Raw genomic sequence first — 23,464 nt, forward strand, 5'->3', positions numbered from 1 at the left:
ATATTTATATTAAGGCATTTTTTTTTACATTTAAATTGATAATTTGCACTTTTAAATAATTTTAGATGTCAGCATAACCACCCTGCAATAAACAAACAGCATGATTTGCATGATAACAAAATTTGTATATCGCTGCTTTTAATAAGCTATATACAGTACTGTTGAATTTTTCTTTAATAAAAATGTTTCATACATGTTTCGCGAATTATTTTTAATACAAATTAATTTTCAGTTATCAGCAGATAGAAAAATAGTTACAGCAACGTGTAAGTTCAAGGGAGGTATCCATGGTCAGTGTAAACATGTAGCAGCAATGATTTTTGCATTAAATAACTATAAAAACGNGCCACAATTTCTGGCGATCTTTTACGGTAAAGGAAGCATCTAACTTCCCTGACATTAATTTAGGGTTGTCTTCCATAAAATTAACGAGCATCTCGAACTGGCGACTTGTAGTTCGCTGGCTTCGTTGTCATTTCGTCCACATTTTAAAACAAAACTATTTCACTAGCGCTGGTACACGACAATGCTATAAGCACGTGCTTCGCGTAGAAAATGGCGGGTTGCAGTCACGTGACAAAAACACAATGTTAACTAAACTGTGATTGGTTAAAGCGTAATAGCTATCGATAGCATGGAACTCAGACGCATCTGGACCGGAAGAGTTATCGAAAGAGCTCAGAATAGGACCCAGGTCCGTTTTATGGAGGTAGCGACATATAGAGCTCTTTCTTGCTCTTGCTTTTGCACTAATGCAGCCTCTATGAGGCTTCCTAATGACAAACACCCAGAACTCTCGGTGTCTCGTCCTATTATGCGTTTAACCTGGGAAAACGATCATGTGATCGGCTATTGTTTGGAAATGAAGGTTGATTTCGCAGGTGCTAGTTCAGCTCTGACTCTTGTTGACGCAACAGTGTCACACTTTCTTCTTCTTTCACAATCGGATGTTATCATTTAGTAACTAACTGTCCATTTGTTGACAGAGAGTGTCACTCAATCCGTAGCTTGTGCAATTTTTCTAACAATCGCGACAAATGTTATATAAAAATTTTCTTAAAAACGTATTAAAATATCCTTAAAATCCCGGATCTCACACTATTATACTAACATTGCACTATAATATGAAATTATTACCTTATTAGGCCTATATGAACGATTATACTTGTATTCTTACGTATTACGGAAGTACCACAATAATCGAAAAGTACAGTACAGTACTTTGTTTTTTAGAAAGACTTACTGCTGGATGGTTCTGAAAAAACGCTTATAAACGTTAAACAGGATGACTATACATAAAAGTTTACTAAACTTAGGTAAAAATAAGTGAGAATAATTATTTATTATTGTTTGTATATGTTTGTAGCTGATAAAGTATTTCCGAGAAGGCGTAGCTTTTCGACTGAAAATTCCCACCCCACAAACCCGAGTCGATGCTCATTCGTTGAAGGATTGTCAATTAGTTATAATATACCAATTACAGCCCAACAGGCATATGAACGAAGGTTTGATCATCCAATAAACAAAAGAAGGGTGTTCCATAGACATAACATGGGAAGGAGAAGTTTTGTACAAACTGTAATCAAGTCTACCGATCTAAGCATTGATTCGCTTTCTTTTATGTGTCTTTTGACTGTCTCAACGAATAAATGTTTTGTCACCACCTCCGGGCCATAAATATTTCGCGAAAGACCGTCCTCTCCCATTGTAAAGCAATTAGTGGTAAGGCGACAGATTAGTGGCTGATAAAATCGATAGTCAACTTCTTTTACACTTTAGTTCAGGGGTGGCCAACAAGTCGATCGCGATCGACCGGTCGATCACGAAGCCAATTTTGGTCGATCGCTCGCGATGTCTTGAATTAATGTGTTACACTTTTAAGCGAACGTAACGCGCAAACGCAAATTTAGTGCTATTGGACCACCGCGTCTTCCCTCAGATGCGGTTTTGTCGGTCCATGTGCTATTCATTTGCGTACAGTTGTAAAAGGGGAATAAGAAATGTAGACAAATGATCGTAAAATCAAAAAAAAAAAAAAAAAAGAGGGGGACAGGCAAGGCCTATAACTTGATGCAAACAGTAATGCATATATTTAGATACAAAATACATATGTTCCTTTTTGTAAATTTATAAAATATTACCTTGTAAAAGCTAAGTCAATAAAATTTTATTAAATAACTAACTGAAAATTATCATTTTTTAAATCTTAATTTTCAAATTTGGCTTAAATACTTATTTTTGAAACTGAATTATTAAATTTAAAAATATAAGTATTTTTTGAACCCAAGCAAGTATACAATTATTAAATTTTTTTCATTGAAAAATTTCCAATGAATTAATTGTAACAGTTGATTTTTTTAAAATAATTTAGATACCTCCTGCCCCACCAAGACCTGATTTTGATGCATCAAGAGAGAAACTTCAAAAACTTGGAGAAGGGGAAGGAAATATGACTAAAGAAGAATTTAGTAAAATGAAACAAGAATTGGAAGCGTGAGTAGTAATTTGTAATTTTTAGTTAGTTTTTTTTTTCTTTATACTACCTAATGTTACTACACAAATAAATAATTTTATGCAATTTTTGTTTTAAATAATACCACAATGTATTCAAGGAGGTGGAAAAACTGGATAGACCCAAATAAACCAATAAACTAAACCTTGGTAAATCCAGCTACAAATTTATTGAAATAATGTTTTCAATCAGATTTCACTGATCTTCAGTTACAAGTGTTTTGAATTCTTAATTACAATGTATTTCACATTAATTCCATACTTTTTTATTTTCAAGAGAGTATTTGGCTACTTTCAAGAAAACAGTTGCAATGCATGAAGTATTTCTTCAAAGATTAGCTATTCATCCAATGTTCCGACATGACCATAATTTTAAAGTATTTCTTGAATATGATCAAGATGTAAGTATATGAATATTAGAAAAAAAAATTGCTAGATATTTTAGTTTGGAATTGTATGTGAAGTCTCTAGTTTTTTAGATTCATGGAGTCTTTAGTATTGGTTAAAAAACATAATAATGATGTTAATAAATTACATATTATACATTACTAACAATTTATAAATTACTAAAATAAGCAACTTATTACTTTTATCTTTTTATTTGTAACTGAAAATACCATTTTAGTTGTGTGTTCGTGGAAAGAACAAAAAAGAAAAATTAGCTGGACTCTTTAGCAATATTAGCAAATCAGCAGATGATCTGTTGTTGTCCAATACACAAAAAGTAAGTATACATTATTTGTAAAGAATAAATCAAAAATTATTTCTAGTAACCAATGCAAAATACACTGACTCTTTGTTACATGTGTTACAGATTTACATACATTCTTAGCATTTTGTATTTGTACACAGGATTCAAATTGTTAGTTTTGTGAATTTGTTGATGCAGTTAAGAACTTAAAACTTTCTGTAAAATTGCAAAAAACAAACTGGATACAAAAGTATAGATCTGTAGTAATCATATGTTTAAAATACTAAGGAATGTCTTGACATTAGGTTGAAGATTAAGTTATAAAACCATCTTAGTAAAAAGTTTGAATTTAATTTTTCAGTGCTTTAATGAAATTCTATGGATAGATGGATAATAATAATTCAACGTTTGCTAGATGATGCTGTCATCATCTAGCAAACATTGAATTATTTGAAGTAAAACTGAATCATAAATATTTTGATTTGACATTATTATAGAGCAAATAAACAAGTTTTTAGCAAAGACATTTTGGAACAGTAATCAAATCTAGAGTAAAAATCATGCTTCTCTTGTATGCTAAAATGATTGTATGCACATACTACTTAGCTAAGTTAGCTTTATATTGTATTTTCCAAGAGAATATAATACTTTAATAATTAATGCAAAATTTTTAATAGCTTTCCAAATTTTATTATTAACAATATGAATTGATAAAATAAATGTTACAATCAAGTTATTTGTTGAATTTTTTTAACAAATTCAAATTATTTATTACTGGCAAAATTATCTATTTTGCTTTATAGCTCAGTTAAACTTCTCAATTATGTTATGAATGTTTTTGTCATGCTTGGTTTCAAAAGAATTGGTAGCGGGAAAATCATTTTCTGCAATCATCCTGGTATTTGATGTGAATATTTCATCACTGCATAATGTACCATTGTTCTTCCTATTTTATTCTTATGCCTATTTGTATGTGTAACATTTATCATTTTCCCATGACATTATTATTGATTTCTGTTTACTGTTGTAATTTTGTACAGATAACAAAGCATGTAACAAAGTTTGAATATTCTATAGTAATTAAATGCTAGTTTGTATGGGCTATATTTTCACTAATTATTATTATTATTTATTATTCCTAAAGATAGACAGTGTAATTTCTCTATTATACTAATCTTAATACAGTAGAAACTGAATTTAATGTTTACACATTTAATGTATTTTTGCATTTAACACACTTTTTTCATTTGTCCCTTCAAATCTTCATAAACAACAATGTAAATGTTACTGCATTTAACTCCCTGGACACCCTGAGGCTATTTATTAGTGAAGAAGCACAAGCCAGGCCAGCAATTCTGCCCTTTCATAAAGCAAGATCCCCAATGTTCTTTATGAAGAGAATCCATTACCTCAAAGGGTAACCTATATAATAACCAACCCATTAGCTTAATGTCATGCAGTTTGAAGATAACTGGTAGAGAACACACTACTGTACTTGATTTTGAATTCATGTTTTTGCCTATTTGTCTTGATCCCTATTTTTGTGCATTACAAATTTTGGAGCTTAAACACTTGTCAAAGGAGAAAAGGAAGTATAGCACAAGTGAGTTTTACATCCAAAAATGAGGTACTCGTAGGTAGCCCTCTCTTTGGTGATTTAAGTGAGTTGGTTTTCTGATTTTTGAAGCAGCATACCTTGAAGAGATTTTTACTGGACATATTATTATACACTAGATACAGTAAGACCTCTGCTTAACACTGCCTCGCTTAACACTGATTTGATATAACAGTCTGCTCGAAGCCTGAAAAAAAAAGCTCAAAATTTACGCTCCATTTAAATTATTGTGGCATTTTATTGATTCATACAATATTCATACATATTGATTCATACATTCATTTATGAACATGAACCAATCAGAAAAAGGTGGCAAAAAGGTGTACTTTCTTTAAATCTGTTTGTTTGGTGCAATAATGGTTCAATAATGGTTCTGAAGTTTTTCTCCAGCCTACCAAATGGTTCTTTGGAAAGTTTAGATCTTACCTTAATCTGTTTAACTATACTTTAATGGAAACTGATTTGTGCAGTATTTAATACTAAGAAAATGTTTTGTTGAATGAAAATTATTTGGACTTGGTGGATTAGGGTTCTAAAATAGAATATTATTTTATTCATTTCAATAATACTTTAATGTAATTTTAATAGTATTCTAGAAAAGTTATTAATGTAAGAGTGCAATAATGCTGCTTTTGTTTATCTTAATGTAAGTTTTTATATACAGTGGGTGATTGGTTAACAAACAGTTCGGATAGCATACAAATCAGATAACAAACACATTTGCGAAAGATTTTTATGATTGGACAATGAACACATGTTTGGATAATGAACACATGTTTGGATAACGAACACTTTACTGAACAAACATAAAAAGAAGCAATGGAAAATAACGAATACCGACTGATTTTTTCCCTTGTCTTCAGGTAACAGTTTGAAACCTTTCGGAACATGGTAGTTGTCAACATCAACGCTCAACCCAATAGAGATAGGATAGTATTCCTCTGAATGTTGAAACTCTCCCTTGTAATTCTAGCTTTTTGTTTACCTTTCTGACAAATAATTTTTTATAGTATTTGTGAGACTGTCTGACAGGCACTTGTTAAGTTTTGCGTCGGGGTTTATTTACAAAAGGTGAAAGTTTAACTGTCCGATCGAATATTTGTTAACGTTTTAATACCAAATTTCGAATTTCATCTGAGCCTTGCATTTAAATAATTTTGTGGGCTATTGATTTCTGTTCTCTGAATTTTTGTAAGTGCTTTTCTGAATTTTTTATTTAAAAAAGAAACTGATAATATTATGGAGCCTAAAAAGAGGAGTGCCAAGACTGTGCTCACCATAGAAACCAAGAGATAATAGCCAAGGTAGAAAGTGGGCACAAGATGTCTGCTATTGCTAGGCACTATAGCTTGAACAGGTCTACAGTAGGCACAATCTTAGCTATGAAAGATATATCAAGAAGTCTCAAGCTGCTAATGGAGTAATGAAAATCACATCTGAGAAATAAAGAGCATTTTAGAGCTCATAATGGAAACTGATCTGACAACAGAACAANACGTACCCTATTAAAACGCAAAAAACCGCATCTAAAATAGTATAAATAGAAGCAGAGTTCTTTACGGTAAGCCTTAATCCTAACCATCTCCCTTCAGTGGGAGAAATTTCGACACGTATATTATATAAAAACACGTGCGTATTCGAATGCAGCGTTGTGTGAAAATTTCAAAGGAATCGGTAGGAACAAACGAACATTACATTTATATTTATATAGATAGATAGAAGATGATCTGCTTTAGTTCATTTTCACAGAAAATAGTAATGCCTCACAGAAAAGCAAACTTAGGGCGTCGTACTCATAGCGCCATCTGTTGGACAAAAATACCTTAACCATAGATGATATCTTTTAATTTATATGAATGTTTAACGGAATATACAGCCTATGTCCACCCTGAGGTTCCATTCTAAATATTGGTGAAAGAATTTTTAAAATCGGATGAGTAGTTTCGGAGATTACCTGCTGCAAACAAACTTACATATATACTTAGAAACATTACCTCTTTATAATATTAGTATAGATTTACCTGCAATTGTAAATAGTATTTAAGTAAATAGTCTTAATGTTTTCACAATAAAAAAATTCACTCATTTATAATTGGAGACTGCATTGAAGTCCTGATGGGGACAATTCCAATTAATTATTTTATAGTATAAACAGATTTATAGTAGGAATAAAACTGAATTTGCTATTAAACTGATGATAGCTTCTCAGTTTTAATTTCTGTACAATGATTACTCTTGTTTCATGATAATTTTCTTTAAATGATTGAAATAATGTAACCTTAATTAATACATAATTTCCAAACACAGAACAATTTAAATTTTATTTTCTCATTCTTAATATTATAACTCAGATAGAAATTAAAAAACAATAAGCGATTTACTGCGCTAGTTACGGTTTTCGAAATGTCTCAGATACAATGCATATGCATTCTTTAGCGAACTCCTATGTGTTATGTAAATATTTGCCACCAGGGCGGCGCACGAGTAACTTGCACTGGGGTCTATACACAGGCTGCAGTACATACACAGCTGGTTGTCCGCGTTCGCGGGTTGTTCNTTTAATTATAATTTGAGCGATTTATTATTTATTGAGACATCGTCACAATGTTTTCGATTTTAGTGGTGTTGTGCCCCTCATCATAGTTTTCTTCTTAGACTCATGCCATTCATCTAACTTCTTCTAGGGAAAAATTTTTGAACTGAATTCACGTGACTTCTGGAGTAGACTGGAAGTTACTATACAGTTAATCGGGCTTACTACCACATTTCAATACCTAATCTCGGCTTTCATCTGTCTGTCTCCGTTCTCGAGATTAAGGAAGGACAGTGTAAATTTATAGGTCTACGATTTTTTTCAAAGTACAGCCTAATGACGTTATTTTTGCACAGTCAAACACAAATTTGTGTGTATATCTTATTAGTCTCGTTGTTTGAGGTCGTCCTCCAATTTAGCGCCAGCCTCTTTAGAGAACGATTGGAGGATTTAAATTGAGTTTTAATTGTACTGTATTAGAAAATTGACTTTGATATGACTAAAGCAAATTGTCAAGTTTCAGATAAATTAAGTACAGTACATTTTATTAAATTTGTAAATATTTATAACATAATATCATATAATTTATACATTTATCGAAAATGTCTGAAATTTTGCAAGGAGGATTGTTTATAAGGGGATTGATGCTTTTCAATTTTTATGGTTAAAGGTCGACAGAGTGGAAAGATAAAGAGAGTCGTGTATTATATCTCGAGTATGGTAAGACTTTACTCGAGGACCTTATAATAGCTTGTTCTTTTTTAAAAGAAAGAATAGTTATATAATGATGCAAGTATTCTTCAGTAAAATTATTATGCAGTATATTTACTACTAATAAAAATATTTTGTTTTTCTTATAGTTAAGAAAGTTATTAATATTGTTAAATAATAATTTAAAAATGATTATATAAGTAAACAACGCGTCAAAAGAGTAGTTTCGATTTTTCCCTATCTTTAAACACAGGTTCATAATTTTAGTATGTAGGTCAATTGTATGCAACAAATCTGTATAAAACTAATGATATCGAAACTATTTCGCTTTATATAATATAAAATGCCATAAAATATAATATTTTGTTTCGTACTAAATCTATAAGTTAGAAAGTCATAATTGACTTTTGTAAAATAAAGTTAAACTGTATGTATATTAACATAGTTGAATGCTTATAAGAAGAATCATCTATATAAATTTTTAACATTGTTTTCTTTGTTGAATTTCATCGGATGATAATAATTTTTTTATAAATTAATTGGAGACACAGACTGTCCAAAAATTGGTAAACCACCATTTATTCACTTTACGTGTTCCAGAACATAAACCTTTGACGACCTGACCTTTTTTAGGCTGCTTGGCAGTCAAGTTTAAAAGCATTCCTTTAAACCAGTTCCAATTTTAAGTTTATAAATAATTTTAATTGGATATTTTTCTGTTTTTTAAAGGTATGCTTTTAAACTTGACGGCCAAGCAGCCTAAAAAAGAATGTCAGATCGTCAAAGTTTCTGGGACACGAGAAGTGAATAATAATTATTGAGAATGCACACTAAGAAGGAATTCTTGGAAATTCCCCCCGCGGGAAGATAGAGAGAGGATTAAGGATTAACCTAAAGAACGGCTTCTACTGTACTATTTTAGATCGATTTTTTCTTTTCAACCACGTTTAGTCTTCATTGAGTATTTAGGTGTATTAAATTGATAACATTTTAGACATTGTTATAAATATTTTCATATACCGGTATTTCGATTTTACAACCAAATATTCGAACCGTTTTTAATCCTAAATTGAACTCGTGTCGCGATTAAAAGTCCGTTACCATGGCAACTGATCAGTTTGTTTTGAGTCGTCTAAAAAGAATAAAAGAATACACCCGCGTATACCTTAGAATTTACCATTTATCGTGATTCTTTAGAGAGAAAACGGATCAGATAGAAGCTTAATTTTTTTTTAAAATAAATTTCATAGGTTTACATATAATATAATTTGCGATATTATTATGAACATTATTATTATTACTACTACTACTTTAAGAAAGGAAATATTTCATTCATCTTTTTCAATTGAAGCGGGAGAAATTATTTTGGTAGTTAGAATACGTTTATAGGAAAAGTTTATATATCAGGCACTAGATGGCAATATGTAGATGGTCTCTTGTTTCGCAAGATCGGAATATTCTATAGATTTAATTCTCATTATTCTCAGCTAAACACAAAAAATCGCATCTAAAATATTAATAGTACAGTATGTAGCAGCCGTGCATTGAATTAGAGCAAAACTCACAAGGGTTTTATTTTATATACCAGGGGTGGCCAAGCTTCTTGATAGTCCGAGCCATTTTTCAAAATTTGAAATTTTTCGCGAGCCGCAATTAAATACGTATTAAAAAGGTATGCAAAAAATTCTAGAATTATATCAGTAGCAAGAGTGATACAAATTGTTTCTTCCAGAGCACAATGTCAGCTGTCCATTGCAATGACAGTTTACAAATTCAAAATCGGTCTGGAGTCGGTCGATAATGGACGATTACGCCACTGTTTATGTTCGTTCGCGCAGTTTTCCATGAGTCATATCATTCTTAACTTGAACGGAAATGAAATTTGTTACAACGTTGCACTTAATCTTTCATATTTGTTGTTAGTAATTTAAAAGACATTTTGAAACACATACGGAACAATAATAATTTTTTAAAATATAATAACACAAAAATGAAAAGGGAACTCAGGTACATTTATCGAGAGCCACAAATAATCATTCAAAGAGCCGCATGCGGCTCGCGAGCCGCAGGTTGGCCACCCCTGTTATATACAAAAAAAGTTTTTAAATACTTTTCAATATTCGCAGTAATTCGTCATAAACATATTTCTTTGTTTCTTTCGCAAACACGAAATCTAAATGGCCCCATTCTTTTAGAGGTACTTGATAATCGGCTATCAAATTCCGGAGACGATTTCGAAGTATATCCACGTCTTTAGGATCTGCCAGAAGGTCGTTCAAACTCCAAAAAATTGCGATCTGAGTTTTAATTTTTGGAATATCATACTTTGGTGGCTGAACCTAATTGATAAACACATTTATATAAACGAAAGTAAAGATATAAATATCGAACATAAACCTTTCTCCTTACTTGTTTGTATCTTTTTAAATTTCCTAACGGTCCATAATCGAACTTCTGAAATTCTTTCGAATTTACCAGCTACGATAAGCTTAAATTATTTCAATTATTCATATTTGAATTTCCTCGAAATATTCAACAACTTAACTTACCTGTCCGTAATGAATTAAGTTTTTAGTAGATGTTCCCGCAGGAAAATGAGAAAAGTAGACATCTAGGCGAGACTGAAATAATCTAATTTATTAGATATAAGATAATTTCAAACATTCGCTACAATCTATCTTACCTTACCTCATTTAATTGAGAAAAGTCATATCCGCTTATTAGGAAAAGGATATTGGAGCATATCGATCTTACAACATCAATATTACAGGCAGTTTGAGCAAATAATTTCTTAATAAAGTCGCTTGGTGAAAATTCTTTGTGTCCCAGAACGGAAAATAAAAGCTAAAGCAATCTTCAGTTAAAATCTTTAATCGAATAATATTTAATACAACCCCGGGCAAAAATTATGGAATTTTATCATCACGATGTCGTTTTTTATAATGTTTTAAGCATGCAGCAAAGAAATAAAACAAGCAATTGGTACAGAATAACTGTAATAATGGCCATGCGTTTTTATACCGTATGTTATATATTTAATTTATATACAATTGTATAACATCACATACAAGAAAAATTTTGAAATTATAAAACAGAGAATGGTTACATATTTATAAAATATTGCTTGATATATTGTTCAATACGTAATCCGAATATAAAATAAATGTGTGTAAACAACTCACATACCCTACTTTTCTGTTATTGTAACAAAATCATTGCATCAACACAACGGAATTATCCATCGAAATAATAGAAAGAATCGTAAAGTTCTTTAAGGAAGAAAATTTAATCACGACTATTGCAAAAGAAGCAAACTGTTCACAGTCAGCCGTATCTAAATTTGTCCGCAAGTATAAAGAAATTGAGAATGTTAGAAAAGAAAACTGGTCAACTACGAAAAATATCAACGTGTCAGGATATAAAACTAAGAGCAATGTCTCTTAAAAATAACAAATGTACAACAAAACGGGTGAATAACAATTAAAAAAAAGTAAGTGTTAGGGCTTATGAGAGAAAACTAAAAATTAATTTCAAAGAAATGGTACTTTCATAAACAAAAGCAAAACGAAAGCAGAAGTCAGAACACAAAAGCTAAGAAAAAAGCAAAAAAAAAAGTTACAATGGCAAAAAAAAAGCAATTGCAAACTGTAGACTACTGAATGTAGCAGATAATTAGTGATAACTCACGAATTTGCATTGGTACGATGGTGATGCTAAAAGTTTAGTCTGACACACTTGTAACGAAGCTTATAAGGTCGGGAAAAGGACAGGGCGAGCTATCATTTATCTGATGTTTTCGAATGAGAGTATCGCCAAGAAAGTTGTCCAAAACGTCAACGTATGTCTGGGCATTATGTTGCCGTTTTGATATAGAGATGGTCAGCTCGCCCTATCTCACTTATGTTCGGTTGCGTATCAGGTAAAGGACAGAGCGAGCTGACCTGACCATCGCTATATCAAAACGGCACCGTAATGCCCAAGCATACGTTGACGTTTTGGTAAAATTTTTTATTCCATTCATTGAAAACATGTTCGATGGTGATGGTGTCATTCTCCAAGATGACAATGTATCTTTTCATGTGGTTGCAACTATTAAAATTTTATTCGCCAACACTGCATCAACACAATACACTGTCCAGAAACAGTAGACTTGTTAGAACTTGTAGACTTTTTGTGACAGAAATTAAAAAAAAAACTGGTCAGGGACAAAGCTTCGTGTAAAAATCAAGTGTCTTGATTACTGTTCTGTGAAACGGGAAAGCATTAAATAACAAATTTTATTTTCATGAATAAAATCAGTGCCCAAAAGAACTAAGATTAATTTTCTATTAGCTATTAATATACCTTAAATTCAAACTTATTATAACTACCACAAATGACTTTAAGGTGACTGTTTTTTCGCTTAACTTTTTAACTTGATTAATACTATTAATATTGTACCAACTGAACAGGGACGAATTTATACATCCTAAATACAGATTGCAGTCAACACAATATTACATAAGAAAACAGTCACTCTAAATTCATTTGTGCTAAGTTTGGGTTTAAGGCATATTAATAGTTAATAGAAAATTAATATAGTCATCGAAACAAGAAGGAAATTATGCTAGAAGTAAGGTTATCTTAAACCTCGAGGTGTAAGAATGTATTGATTAAATTATTTAAATTGCTTAAATTTTTCCTTAATTTTATGTGATTCAAAAATGTTTTCTATGTGTAAAATTAAAAAAAAGTGTTTAATTTATATACAAAGTATTCTTATTTCGATTGTTTAAGTCATAATTAAAATAGTCAAACGGTTTGACTATTATTAAAAAGATATGTTACAAATTATGAAAATTTTGCCTGGTAGCACTCGTATTGGAAGTTGTTTGATTTTAAAAGAATTTAGAACGCTGGAGTTTTGGTATGTTTGAAGTTCGCCATTTTGCTCTTGTATAACTGTTTCGTTGAAATAAATGTTCATTGTGTCTTTTTGCAATAGCATCAATTGCCTATTTTATTTCTTTGCTAAGTGCTTAAAACACTATAAAAACAACATAATGATAAACTGATTCCATAATTTTTGCTGGGAATTTATTTGTCGTAATACTTACTTGAATTTCTCTTGTAAAAAGAGCGTTTAGGCGAACAGGACTCTTAATATAACCGAGCGTTGACACTGGAGCTAGAGAAAGTACTGCTTTGATCTAGAAAATTCAATATTTTAATTTTAAATAAATTGTGTCGATATAAGTGGAGACAACTCTTACTTTGTTATACTCGGGATTCTCGGAGAGAAATGCATAGACTATCAGGTTACCTTGCGAAAATCCCACATAATATAATTGACTTTGACCTGTTATGTTTAGGACAAAGTCTATACTATCCGGTGTATCATACTTGGCATGTTCGTCAATGCTACAAAGAAATTTTTTAAATTCATGTACAAAGACCTCGCAAGTTCTTTTTATACTGACCTGAAATTCCAAAATTCATCATCTTCGGGCGAATATTTGATATGCTTTCGGGCGTAAGTGTTACCTCTCTGATTTCCCATCCAGACGTCGTAACCTTCGTCAGCCAAGATATAACCTACCATAATTTAACATAAATATTTTAAATATTAAAAAATAGAGAACATTAAAAGAATGAATATTCTCTTCAACAAGAAATAGTATTGGAATTTATGCAATGATTTATTTTATTTATTTAACTAGAATTTACTCGAACGTATGCTAAATTAAGTGCGTATCTGTACATGTTTAGAATACCAACAAAATAATAATACGTTTATTGTTACAATATGCTTATAGTTTATAATTCTAGCAGATGATCAGATAACTAGCAGATGAAAATAACAACAGCAAAGATTAAGATTATTTCCTACTTCCAACCCTTCTACTACATTATATTATAGTAGAAGGATTTATATTTACAAAGGTTTTCTTACGTAAGAGTCTATCACACCGAGTGCCCAATTTAACATATTTTAAAAATTTTTTAAAGTGTGTACAATAGAGCAATAAAGAAGTATTAAATTGTGTTTGATTGATCACACAGTGTGATAAACCCTTACGTAAGATAACCTTTATAGTTATATAGCCAATCGTACCCGTTTTCACTGGGTGCAATACTTAGGTCTTATTGTTCCGAGGCTAATTAGAAAATTTTAAATGGCTCAAAAAATATATTCGATTTTCCGCAAAAACACAAAAAACCGCATCTAATAGAAACCGAGTTATTCAGGGTAATCCTCAACTTTCTTCCTCTCCTCCGCGGGAAGAATTTCCAAAAATTTCTTTTTAATGTGCATTCTCATGACGTACCCTAACTGTGTAATAAATTTCAACTTTCAACTCCTAACCATTTAGGCTCTGCGCTTATTATTATTATTATTATTATTATTATTGTGATGGGTTTTGGAAGTTATACTCGGTTGACACCAGTGGCTTTGTACTATGCCGGACCAGAGTCAAGGCATAGAAACCAAAATAGGACAAAAATTAAATAAATGTGTCTCTGTGTGTGTCTTTATTCAGAAATTTCCTAACAATATGGCATGTATTCAATATAGTGGCCTTCTGTAGTGTGATGTATGTGTTTCTGTTCAATTGTAATGTTTCCAGGCTTTTGTGTAGTATGTGTAGTATGACATCTGTAGAGGAGAGAACGACAGGTACAATAAAAACTCTATCCATCCTCCACAGATGCCTTATTATCTGGGCGAGTTCCGTGTACTTGTTGATTCTTTCAGTGCATGTGTTTTGTACGAGTATATTGTGAGTGTTTGGAATGCCTGTGTCTAAACGTATATGATTTTATTGTACGTTTATTGTTACAATATGCTTATAGTTTATAATTCTAGCAGATGATCAGATAACTAGCAGATGAAAATAACAACAGCAAAGATTAAGATTATTTCCTACTTCCAACCCTTCTACTACATTATATTATAGTAGAAGGATTTATATTTACAAAGGTTTTCTTACGTAAGAGTCTATCACACCGAGTGCCCAATTTAACATATTTTAAAAATTTTTTAAAGTGTGTACAATAGAGCAATAAAGAAGTATTAAATTGTGTTTGATTGATCACACAGTGTGATAAACCCTTACGTAAGATAACCTTTATAGTTATATAGCCAATCGTACCCGTTTTCACTGGGTGCAATACTTAGGTCTTATTGTTCCGAGGCTAATTAGAAAATTTTAAATGGCTCAAAAAATATATTCGATTTTCCGCAAAAACACAAAAAACCGCATCTAATAGAAACCGAGTTATTCAGGGTAATCCTCAACTTTCTTCCTCTCCTCCGCGGGAAGAATTTCCAAAAATTTCTTTTTAATGTGCATTCTCATGACGTACCCTAACTGTGTAATAAATTTCAACTTTCAACTCCTAACCATTTAGGCTCTGCGCTTATTATTATTATTATTATTATTATTATTGTGATGGGTTTTGGAAGTTATACTCGGTTGACACCAGTGGCTTTGTACTATGCCGGACCAGAGTCAAGGCATAGAAACCAAAATAGGACAAAAATTAAATAAATGTGTCTCTGTGTGTGTCTTTATTCAGAAATTTCCTAACAATATGGCATGTATTCAATATAGTGGCCTTCTGTAGTGTGATGTATGTGTTTCTGTTCAATTGTAATGTTTCCAGGCTTTTGTGTAGTATGTGTAGTATGACATCTGTAGAGGAGAGAACGACAGGTACAATAAAAACTCTATCCATCCTCCACAGATGCCTTATTATCTGGGCGAGTTCCGTGTACTTGTTGATTCTTTCAGTGCATGTGTTTTGTACGAGTATATTGTGAGTGTTTGGAATGCCTGTGTCTAAACGTATATGATTTTATTGTACGTTTATTGTTACAATATGCTTATAGTTTATAATTCTAGCAGATGATCAGATAACTAGCAGATGAAAATAACAACAGCAAAGATTAAGATTATTTCCTACTTCCAACCCTTCTACTACATTATATTATAGTAGAAGGATTTATATTTACAAAGGTTTTCTTACGTAAGAGTCTATCACACCGAGTGCCCAATTTAACATATTTTAAAAATTTTTTAAAGTGTGTACAATAGAGCAATAAAGAAGTATTAAATTGTGTTTGATTGATCACACAGTGTGATAAACCCTTACGTAAGATAACCTTTATAGTTATATAGCCAATCGTACCCGTTTTCACTGGGTGCAATACTTAGGTCTTATTGTTCCGAGGCTAATTAGAAAATTTTAAATGGCTCAAAAAATATATTCGATTTTCCGCAAAAACACAAAAAACCGCATCTAATAGAAACCGAGTTATTCAGGGTAATCCTCAACTTTCTTCCTCTCCTCCGCGGGAAGAATTTCCAAAAATTTCTTTTTAATGTGCATTCTCATGACGTACCCTAACTGTGTAATAAATTTCAACTTTCAACTCCTAACCATTTAGGCTCTGCGCTTATTATTATTATTATTATTATTATTATTGTGATGGGTTTTGGAAGTTATACTCGGTTGACACCAGTGGCTTTGTACTATGCCGGACCAGAGTCAAGGCATAGAAACCAAAATAGGACAAAAATTAAATAAATGTGTCTCTGTGTGTGTCTTTATTCAGAAATTTCCTAACAATATGGCATGTATTCAATATAGTGGCCTTCTGTAGTGTGATGTATGTGTTTCTGTTCAATTGTAATGTTTCCAGGCTTTTGTGTAGTATGTGTAGTATGACATCTGTAGAGGAGAGAACGACAGGTACAATAAAAACTCTATCCATCCTCCACAGATGCCTTATTATCTGGGCGAGTTCCGTGTACTTGTTGATTCTTTCAGTGCATGTGTTTTGTACGAGTATATTGTGAGTGTTTGGAATGCCTGTGTCTAAACGTATATGATTTTATTGTACGTTTATTGTTACAATATGCTTATAGTTTATAATTCTAGCAGATGATCAGATAACTAGCAGATGAAAATAACAACAGCAAAGATTAAGATTATTTCCTACTTCCAACCCTTCTACTACATTATATTATAGTAGAAGGATTTATATTTACAAAGGTTTTCTTACGTAAGAGTCTATCACACCGAGTGCCCAATTTAACATATTTTAAAAATTTTTTAAAGTGTGTACAATAGAGCAATAAAGAAGTATTAAATTGTGTTTGATTGATCACACAGTGTGATAAACCCTTACGTAAGATAACCTTTATAGTTATATAGCCAATCGTACCCGTTTTCACTGGGTGCAATACTTAGGTCTTATTGTTCCGAGGCTAATTAGAAAATTTTAAATGGCTCAAAAAATATATTCGATTTTCCGCAAAAACACAAAAAACCGCATCTAATAGAAACCGAGTTATTCAGGGTAATCCTCAACTTTCTTCCTCTCCTCCGCGGGAAGAATTTCCAAAAATTTCTTTTTAATGTGCATTCTCATGACGTACCCTAACTGTGTAATAAATTTCAACTTTCAACTCCTAACCATTTAGGCTCTGCGCTTATTATTATTATTATTATTATTATTATTGTGATGGGTTTTGGAAGTTATACTCGGTTGACACCAGTGGCTTTGTACTATGCCGGACCAGAGTCAAGGCATAGAAACCAAAATAGGACAAAAATTAAATAAATGTGTCTCTGTGTGTGTCTTTATTCAGAAATTTCCTAACAATATGGCATGTATTCAATATAGTGGCCTTCTGTAGTGTGATGTATGTGTTTCTGTTCAATTGTAATGTTTCCAGGCTTTTGTGTAGTATGTGTAGTATGACATCTGTAGAGGAGAGAACGACAGGTACAATAAAAACTCTATCCATCCTCCACAGATGCCTTATTATCTGGGCGAGTTCCGTGTACTTGTTGATTCTTTCAGTGCATGTGTTTTGTACGAGTATATTGTGAGTGTTTGGAATGCCTGTGTCTAAACGTATATGATTTTATTGTACGTTTATTGTTACAATATGCTTATAGTTTATAATTCTAGCAGATGATCAGATAACTAGCAGATGAAAATAACAACAGCAAAGATTAAGATTATTTCCTACTTCCAACCCTTCTACTACATTATATTATAGTAGAAGGATTTATATTTACAAAGGTTTTCTTACGTAAGAGTCTATCACACCGAGTGCCCAATTTAACATATTTTAAAAATTTTTTAAAGTGTGTACAATAGAGCAATAAAGAAGTATTAAATTGTGTTTGATTGATCACACAGTGTGATAAACCCTTACGTAAGATAACCTTTATAGTTATATAGCNACAAATAAATATTAATGTAAGTTAAATATTAAAAATACTAACTATAAAAGTATTTAAGTAAACGCCCCAGGCTCCTTTCAGAGTTCAGAGTAGGGTATTCCCAGAGCCGTAACTATGCAGGTGCAACAGGTACACCCGCACAGGGCCCACTTGGAAGGGGGGCCCAAACTGCTGTTCACAAGAAATTATTAAATTAAAAATTTTTCCACCTTTCTACAGCATGGTTTGGCGATTACATTTCGCCTTACTTAGACCCTAGATGTCTGCTCACCAGTGTTCCCAACTGTGGCGACTTTTAGAGGGACGTAGTAAAGTAGCAGAGACCTCAGACAAATCAGCCAAACGTAGCGACTTTTGAGATTTTAAATTTATTTTTTGAGAAATTTAAATTTATGTTTATAGTTTTCAAATTTACAGATTTTTCTCTACTTTGTAGAGCTCTCTGGCAACTACTAATATTATTACGATATACAAAACTGTATTTCTAGATTTTTCTACAGTGTGCAGAGCTAGAAATCTGTAAAGGTAACATTTTGTAACAAAAATAAATCTGCCCGAGGATTTTTTTAAAATTACTAAATTGAAAACGGTAACTCCCGAATAAAATCTTAGTCTCGAGGTTGTAAAAGGCGTGCAGAAATTCTGACATCATTTTTTGCTTTATAGTGGTACGCATATGTGGTGTATACCTGAACGGCGGATTAAGCGGTAAGCGAACTATGCGGGCGCGTAGGGCCCCGAAGGGGCTCCCGCAGTCTTTAAAATGCTACTGAAAAAAGGGATTGCGAAAACGCAGAAGATAGAAATAGTCCAAAAAAACGCTTCGATATATATAGATACATGGAAGTAATAAATGATATAGCTTTATGGCCAACAATATTAACAGATGCTATTATTGATCATATTCTTAAAACAAACCAAAAAGTATAGAAAAGGGATTTCTTAATAAACGAAAAAAAAGAGTTAAGATAATGGAAATAGATAAAACACCAGATGAAGGAAGTAACTTGACACCCGAAAAATTATTTAAAATACAAATTTACAGTGTTCTTGACACTCTATTGTGTCAAATAGATTGGCGTTATGAAAAAATGAAAACTATCTGTGACGATTTTTGCTTTCTCTGTGGCTCGTCTTTACAATACACGATTGTTGCTGATTTAAAAAAATCGGCTGCAGATCTCGCTATTAAATATAGCAAAGATTTAAAAAAGTACGAATTCACAAGTGAAATTGAAAGTTTTAATTTTGAAGTAACGACTCTTATACAAAATATAGAAACTGCATCTCCGCTTAATATTCTACAGGCTCTTCATGATTTTGGTTTAATTGAGTCTTACCCAAATATCAATGTCGCTCTTCGAATATTTCTAACTCTTCCCGTTTCTATTGCTTCGTGCGAGAGAAGTTTTAGCAAGTTAAACTTAATAAAAATTATTTAAGATCAATTATCGGACAAGAACGATTATCCAATATTTCTATTATTTCAATAGAATGCAATATCGTTAAAAATATTAATTATGATGGTGCAGAGCCGTAACTAGGGTATGGCCAATGTCGCCCCCGCCATAGGCGTCGATTTAATAAAGGCGCCAACGAGAAGATTTCGAAATAATATGTATTCGAAATTAATAACACAAAAACATTTTTATATTTATATTTATACAGGGTTTATCAGAATGACGTTTTAAAAATTCGGGGATTGTAGAGGATAAAATTTTGAACGTTTTGATATAAGAAAACTATAGCTGGAAATTTGAACTAAAGTATCTACAGCGGTAGGAAGTGCTTGATCGCCCTTCACTTTGGTAGCTACCCTTCCGTCCATTGACGTCATGTTATTGCTGCGGATGGAAGACTGTAAACACACAACTACAGTGGTCTAACTGAGCCTGTGTACAGGACGTTGTGTACTTAGTGCCTGTCGTTCTTCAGGTCACCCCTTGCATCCACTGGCGCTGTGCTGTAAACATACAGCAAGTCAACGTGAGTCAGTGTACAGTTGTCTACTTATCGTGCTTTACGTACTGTGGATACGTTCTGGCTTCTTGGAGGGTAATTACACATTTGGAGAACTTGATAATATGCATTTGTGTTATGGTGAAGCTCGAGGAAATATCAGTGCAACATACCGACCGCATAGAACATGCAAAGTGCTGTAGAAACATTTTATCACTTTTCCGGCTATAGATTTCTCATATCAAAACGTTCAAAATTTCATCCTCTACAATCCCTCAAATTTTTAAAACGTCATTCTGATAAACCCTGTACAGTATTTAAACGTCACTAGAAAATTTTTTACAATAGCATTTATTTAAAATAAAATTATTTTTTTAATAATAAAAATTAAAAAGGCGCCATTTTTATTCTTGGCCATAGGCATCCAAAATCCTAGTTACGGCTCTGTGATGGTGTAATTAATGAATTTGCTAAAATGAAAGCCAGAAAAATTCAATTAAAAAAATATTATTAAAAATCTATTGTAATGTTTATGTTTTATTATTTTCGCAAAACCAAATAAATTAAGGGGCCTAAATGCAAATTCTTGCACGGGGCACAGGAATAGCTAGTTACGGCTCTGGGTATTCCTACGAGCGACTCTGCCTCCCATAAAGCTTTTTTATCATCATCATCATAATCATAAACTCATCTCGATTATAAGATAAGAAATTTATTAATATACATAAACGATTTTTATATTTTAAGAGATATATTTCTAATTTAAACATTTTGGTCGTTGAAACAGATCAATCTATCGTAAAAGTTGACTTACCAAGGCTCTGGTGAGGGTAATTAATCACCCAGTCGATGGCAGATTCCAGAAAGCCGTGTTGGAGGAAGATCACTGGACGATTTTTGTTATCTTCACGATTTCCTCGACCATAGGGAATCCTAAAAAGTTTCAAAAGGTAGCCATCACGCGTTTGAACCGTATATTCTTCTACTGGATAGCCTTTGTTGATTATTATTTCGGTCTATATCAAATATATAAAAAAAAACTAAAACTTAAAAAATATGTATATATATTTTTTTTCTCTTCAATATATGTATATAAATTATTATAAGATAAATATATTAGAAGTTTATAAAGCATGTGTAAATTTTAAATTTACCACATTTCTCTTTGCGTCAGGATCAATCTCGAGCAGCCGCGACTTAATAAACGATGACATGGAACTATTTATTAAATCCGAACATAAAAAGAGAAAACAAACAGCAGGATATTTCATACTTATGCGAAATTTATCAAACAGACGTGTTTAGGTGGCAATTTTGCTTTATTTATTCTGTAGAATTATTACAGTATCTATCCTGTTACGTCATACGCTGTGAGGCGTTTCAATTTAACCAATATTCATTAGTTTCCACTCAGGTGATTCATTTATTATTTGTAACTGATTTATTTATCGATGAGGATAAAGTTGATCCTCCCGAAAAAGTTACGAAAAAGTATTTTTAAATTGTCCTATTTTAAATTTATTTAATAATTCTGTCTGTTTCGTTATAACTTTCATTTTTTGACTTTATATTTTCGACTGTTCAAAACTGTCCCAGAGCAATTCAAATGTGTTGCGATTTCAGTCAAAAACATTTGTCTATTTTTTCATTTTTTTATGTTTCGTCACTAAAAGCCAGTAAAATGAATTATTATAGTAATTCCTAAATAAATGTACCCGAAACAGTTTGTGCAAATGCACGTTATTTAAATTTTTCATATTTAAAACAATCGAATTCAACACGTCTCATATGCATCTTCTTTTATTTGCATTAATGAAAATTTTTGCTGCCCTTCTGCTTTACCTTTAGCCTGCTGATCTAAAGCTATATATAACAAAATAATAGATATTGAATGCCTTTTAAAATAGCTTCTACGTAGTTAGTTTACTGTTTGGTCAGCATTAAGAATACAAATTGTGTATTTTACTTGACTGAGTACAAATTGGCAAATTATAGTTTTCTTTTTTTTATTATAAATTAGCCTATATTTCTTAAACGTTTCTTTCTGTTATATATATGTATATATATAACATAATATATAATGTTTANAAAAAATATATAATATTATATATATATATAATTTTTTCCAGTTTAAAAACAAAAAATAATATAGTGCATTAATTATATTGAATAATATAACATCTATTTAGGACAAAAACAATGTTTAATAGAAATATTTACACGGTATTATGGTATATAAAACGCGAATATTTATTAATTCAATGGTTTTAAACATGTCATAAAAATAATAGTAGAAGTAACAATTTTGTAATTAATTTATTTGTAAAAGTAATTATAACATACAATTTATATCATAATTTTCTTGCTCAGCATTTTATATCTGAAGAATAAAAATTACATACAATTGTGATGAAATTTTTAATAAATTAGCTTGTTCGTGTGAGGCCTGGCCGGTGCGAACTCCTCTACTAAAATTTGCGTTAAAATATTTAGAATGAAAAAAAAAAAAGAGAGAGAGAAATACTTTTGTGTGAAAAGCACGATGCGTAAGTATAAACATGTTAATAAACATGTTAATAATAATGTAGTGTAAGTCCAAAGATCTACCACCACCAGAATTAAACGTAAATTTTGAGCTTTCCCGCAATTTACCAAGTTGAGATCCAATTAAACTTAGCAACAGGGAACTATTTAGAAAGCCAGAACGAGAAAAACGACCAATCGTAATGGGCGAATAGTGACAGAAAATGATAAAAACCTCAAATTTCAAATCGGCGACGGCTTTTCCCGAATATTCCAAGTTTTAGATCATCTGTGTGTTGCCTGTTTCTGACTACCTTTGTCTGTTTCTCTTCCTCGGATCGACACATCTTCCCATCTCCGGAAGTCGACCGCAACCCCCTGGGCCGTCGAGACATCGGAGGAACTCTCAATCGCTAACAGGGACACTCCTTTATTTGGGACTATCTTGGAAAGAAGAGGAAGAACCAGAAGCATTGCCGACATTGAACTTTCAAGATCGCTAGAATCTTGTAAGAATCGTGTCAAATAAACAGTTTGTTTTAACTGTCGAGTCTGTCTTAGTGCCAGTCGCACCCACGTACGACCGCTTCATTCCTCTGTCCGTCCTGATCTCGGACGTTCCGATCGACACCTCACATTCTTTTCAATTGGAGTATTGTCTGAAATGTTCAAAATAAAC

At 31.9% G+C, this 23,464-nt stretch overlaps 2 protein-coding genes across 2 annotated transcripts; one reads left to right on the top strand and one right to left on the bottom strand.

Moving 5' to 3' along the window:
- The first annotated feature begins 2,352 nt into the window (after positions 1–2,352).
- On the top strand, positions 2,353–3,271 carry LOC111630423 (sorting nexin-32-like). Its single transcript, XM_023374510.1, has 3 exons — positions 2,353–2,493; positions 2,789–2,912; positions 3,137–3,271. The coding sequence occupies exons 1-3, from the start codon at positions 2,450–2,452 to the stop codon at positions 3,254–3,256; spliced, it is 288 nt and encodes a 95-aa protein (XP_023230278.1). The 5' UTR covers positions 2,353–2,449; the 3' UTR covers positions 3,257–3,271.
- Positions 3,272–10,163: 6,892 nt separating this feature from the next.
- Positions 10,164–21,476, bottom strand: LOC111630415 (gastric triacylglycerol lipase-like). Its single transcript, XM_023374503.1, has 9 exons — positions 21,417–21,476; positions 21,077–21,278; positions 13,521–13,635; positions 13,314–13,461; positions 13,158–13,250; positions 10,750–10,905; positions 10,611–10,682; positions 10,471–10,539; positions 10,164–10,400 (listed from the first exon to the last, which is right to left on the bottom strand). Exons 1-9 carry the CDS (start codon positions 21,474–21,476, stop codon positions 10,164–10,166), a joined length of 1,152 nt encoding a protein of 383 aa, XP_023230271.1.
- Between the last annotated feature and the right edge of the window lie 1,988 nt (positions 21,477–23,464).

Source organism: Centruroides sculpturatus, unplaced genomic scaffold, assembly GCF_000671375.1.
Source record: "Centruroides sculpturatus isolate CEXI.00-Female unplaced genomic scaffold, Cexi_2.0 scaffold620, whole genome shotgun sequence".
NCBI lineage: Eukaryota > Metazoa > Arthropoda > Arachnida > Scorpiones > Buthidae > Centruroides > Centruroides sculpturatus.

Excerpts from the sequence above, each read along its gene's own strand:
- LOC111630415 (XM_023374503.1), bottom strand. The coding sequence starts at position 21,476 with ATGTCATCGTTTATTAAGTCGCGGCTGCTCGAGATTGATCCTGACGCA. Across the intron at positions 13,462-13,520 it reads GATGAATTTTGGAATTTCAG|CATTGACGAACATGCCAAGT; the intron begins GTCAGTATAAAA and ends ATTTCTTTGTAG. Across the intron at positions 13,251-13,313 it reads AGAATCCCGAGTATAACAAA|ATCAAAGCAGTACTTTCTCT; the intron begins GTAAGAGTTGTC and ends TGAATTTTCTAG.
- LOC111630423 (XM_023374510.1), top strand. The coding sequence starts at position 2,450 with ATGACTAAAGAAGAATTTAGTAAAATGAAACAAGAATTGGAAGC. Across the intron at positions 2,494-2,788 it reads ATGAAACAAGAATTGGAAGC|AGAGTATTTGGCTACTTTCA; the intron begins GTGAGTAGTAAT and ends TTTATTTTCAAG. Across the intron at positions 2,913-3,136 it reads TTCTTGAATATGATCAAGAT|TTGTGTGTTCGTGGAAAGAA; the intron begins GTAAGTATATGA and ends ATACCATTTTAG.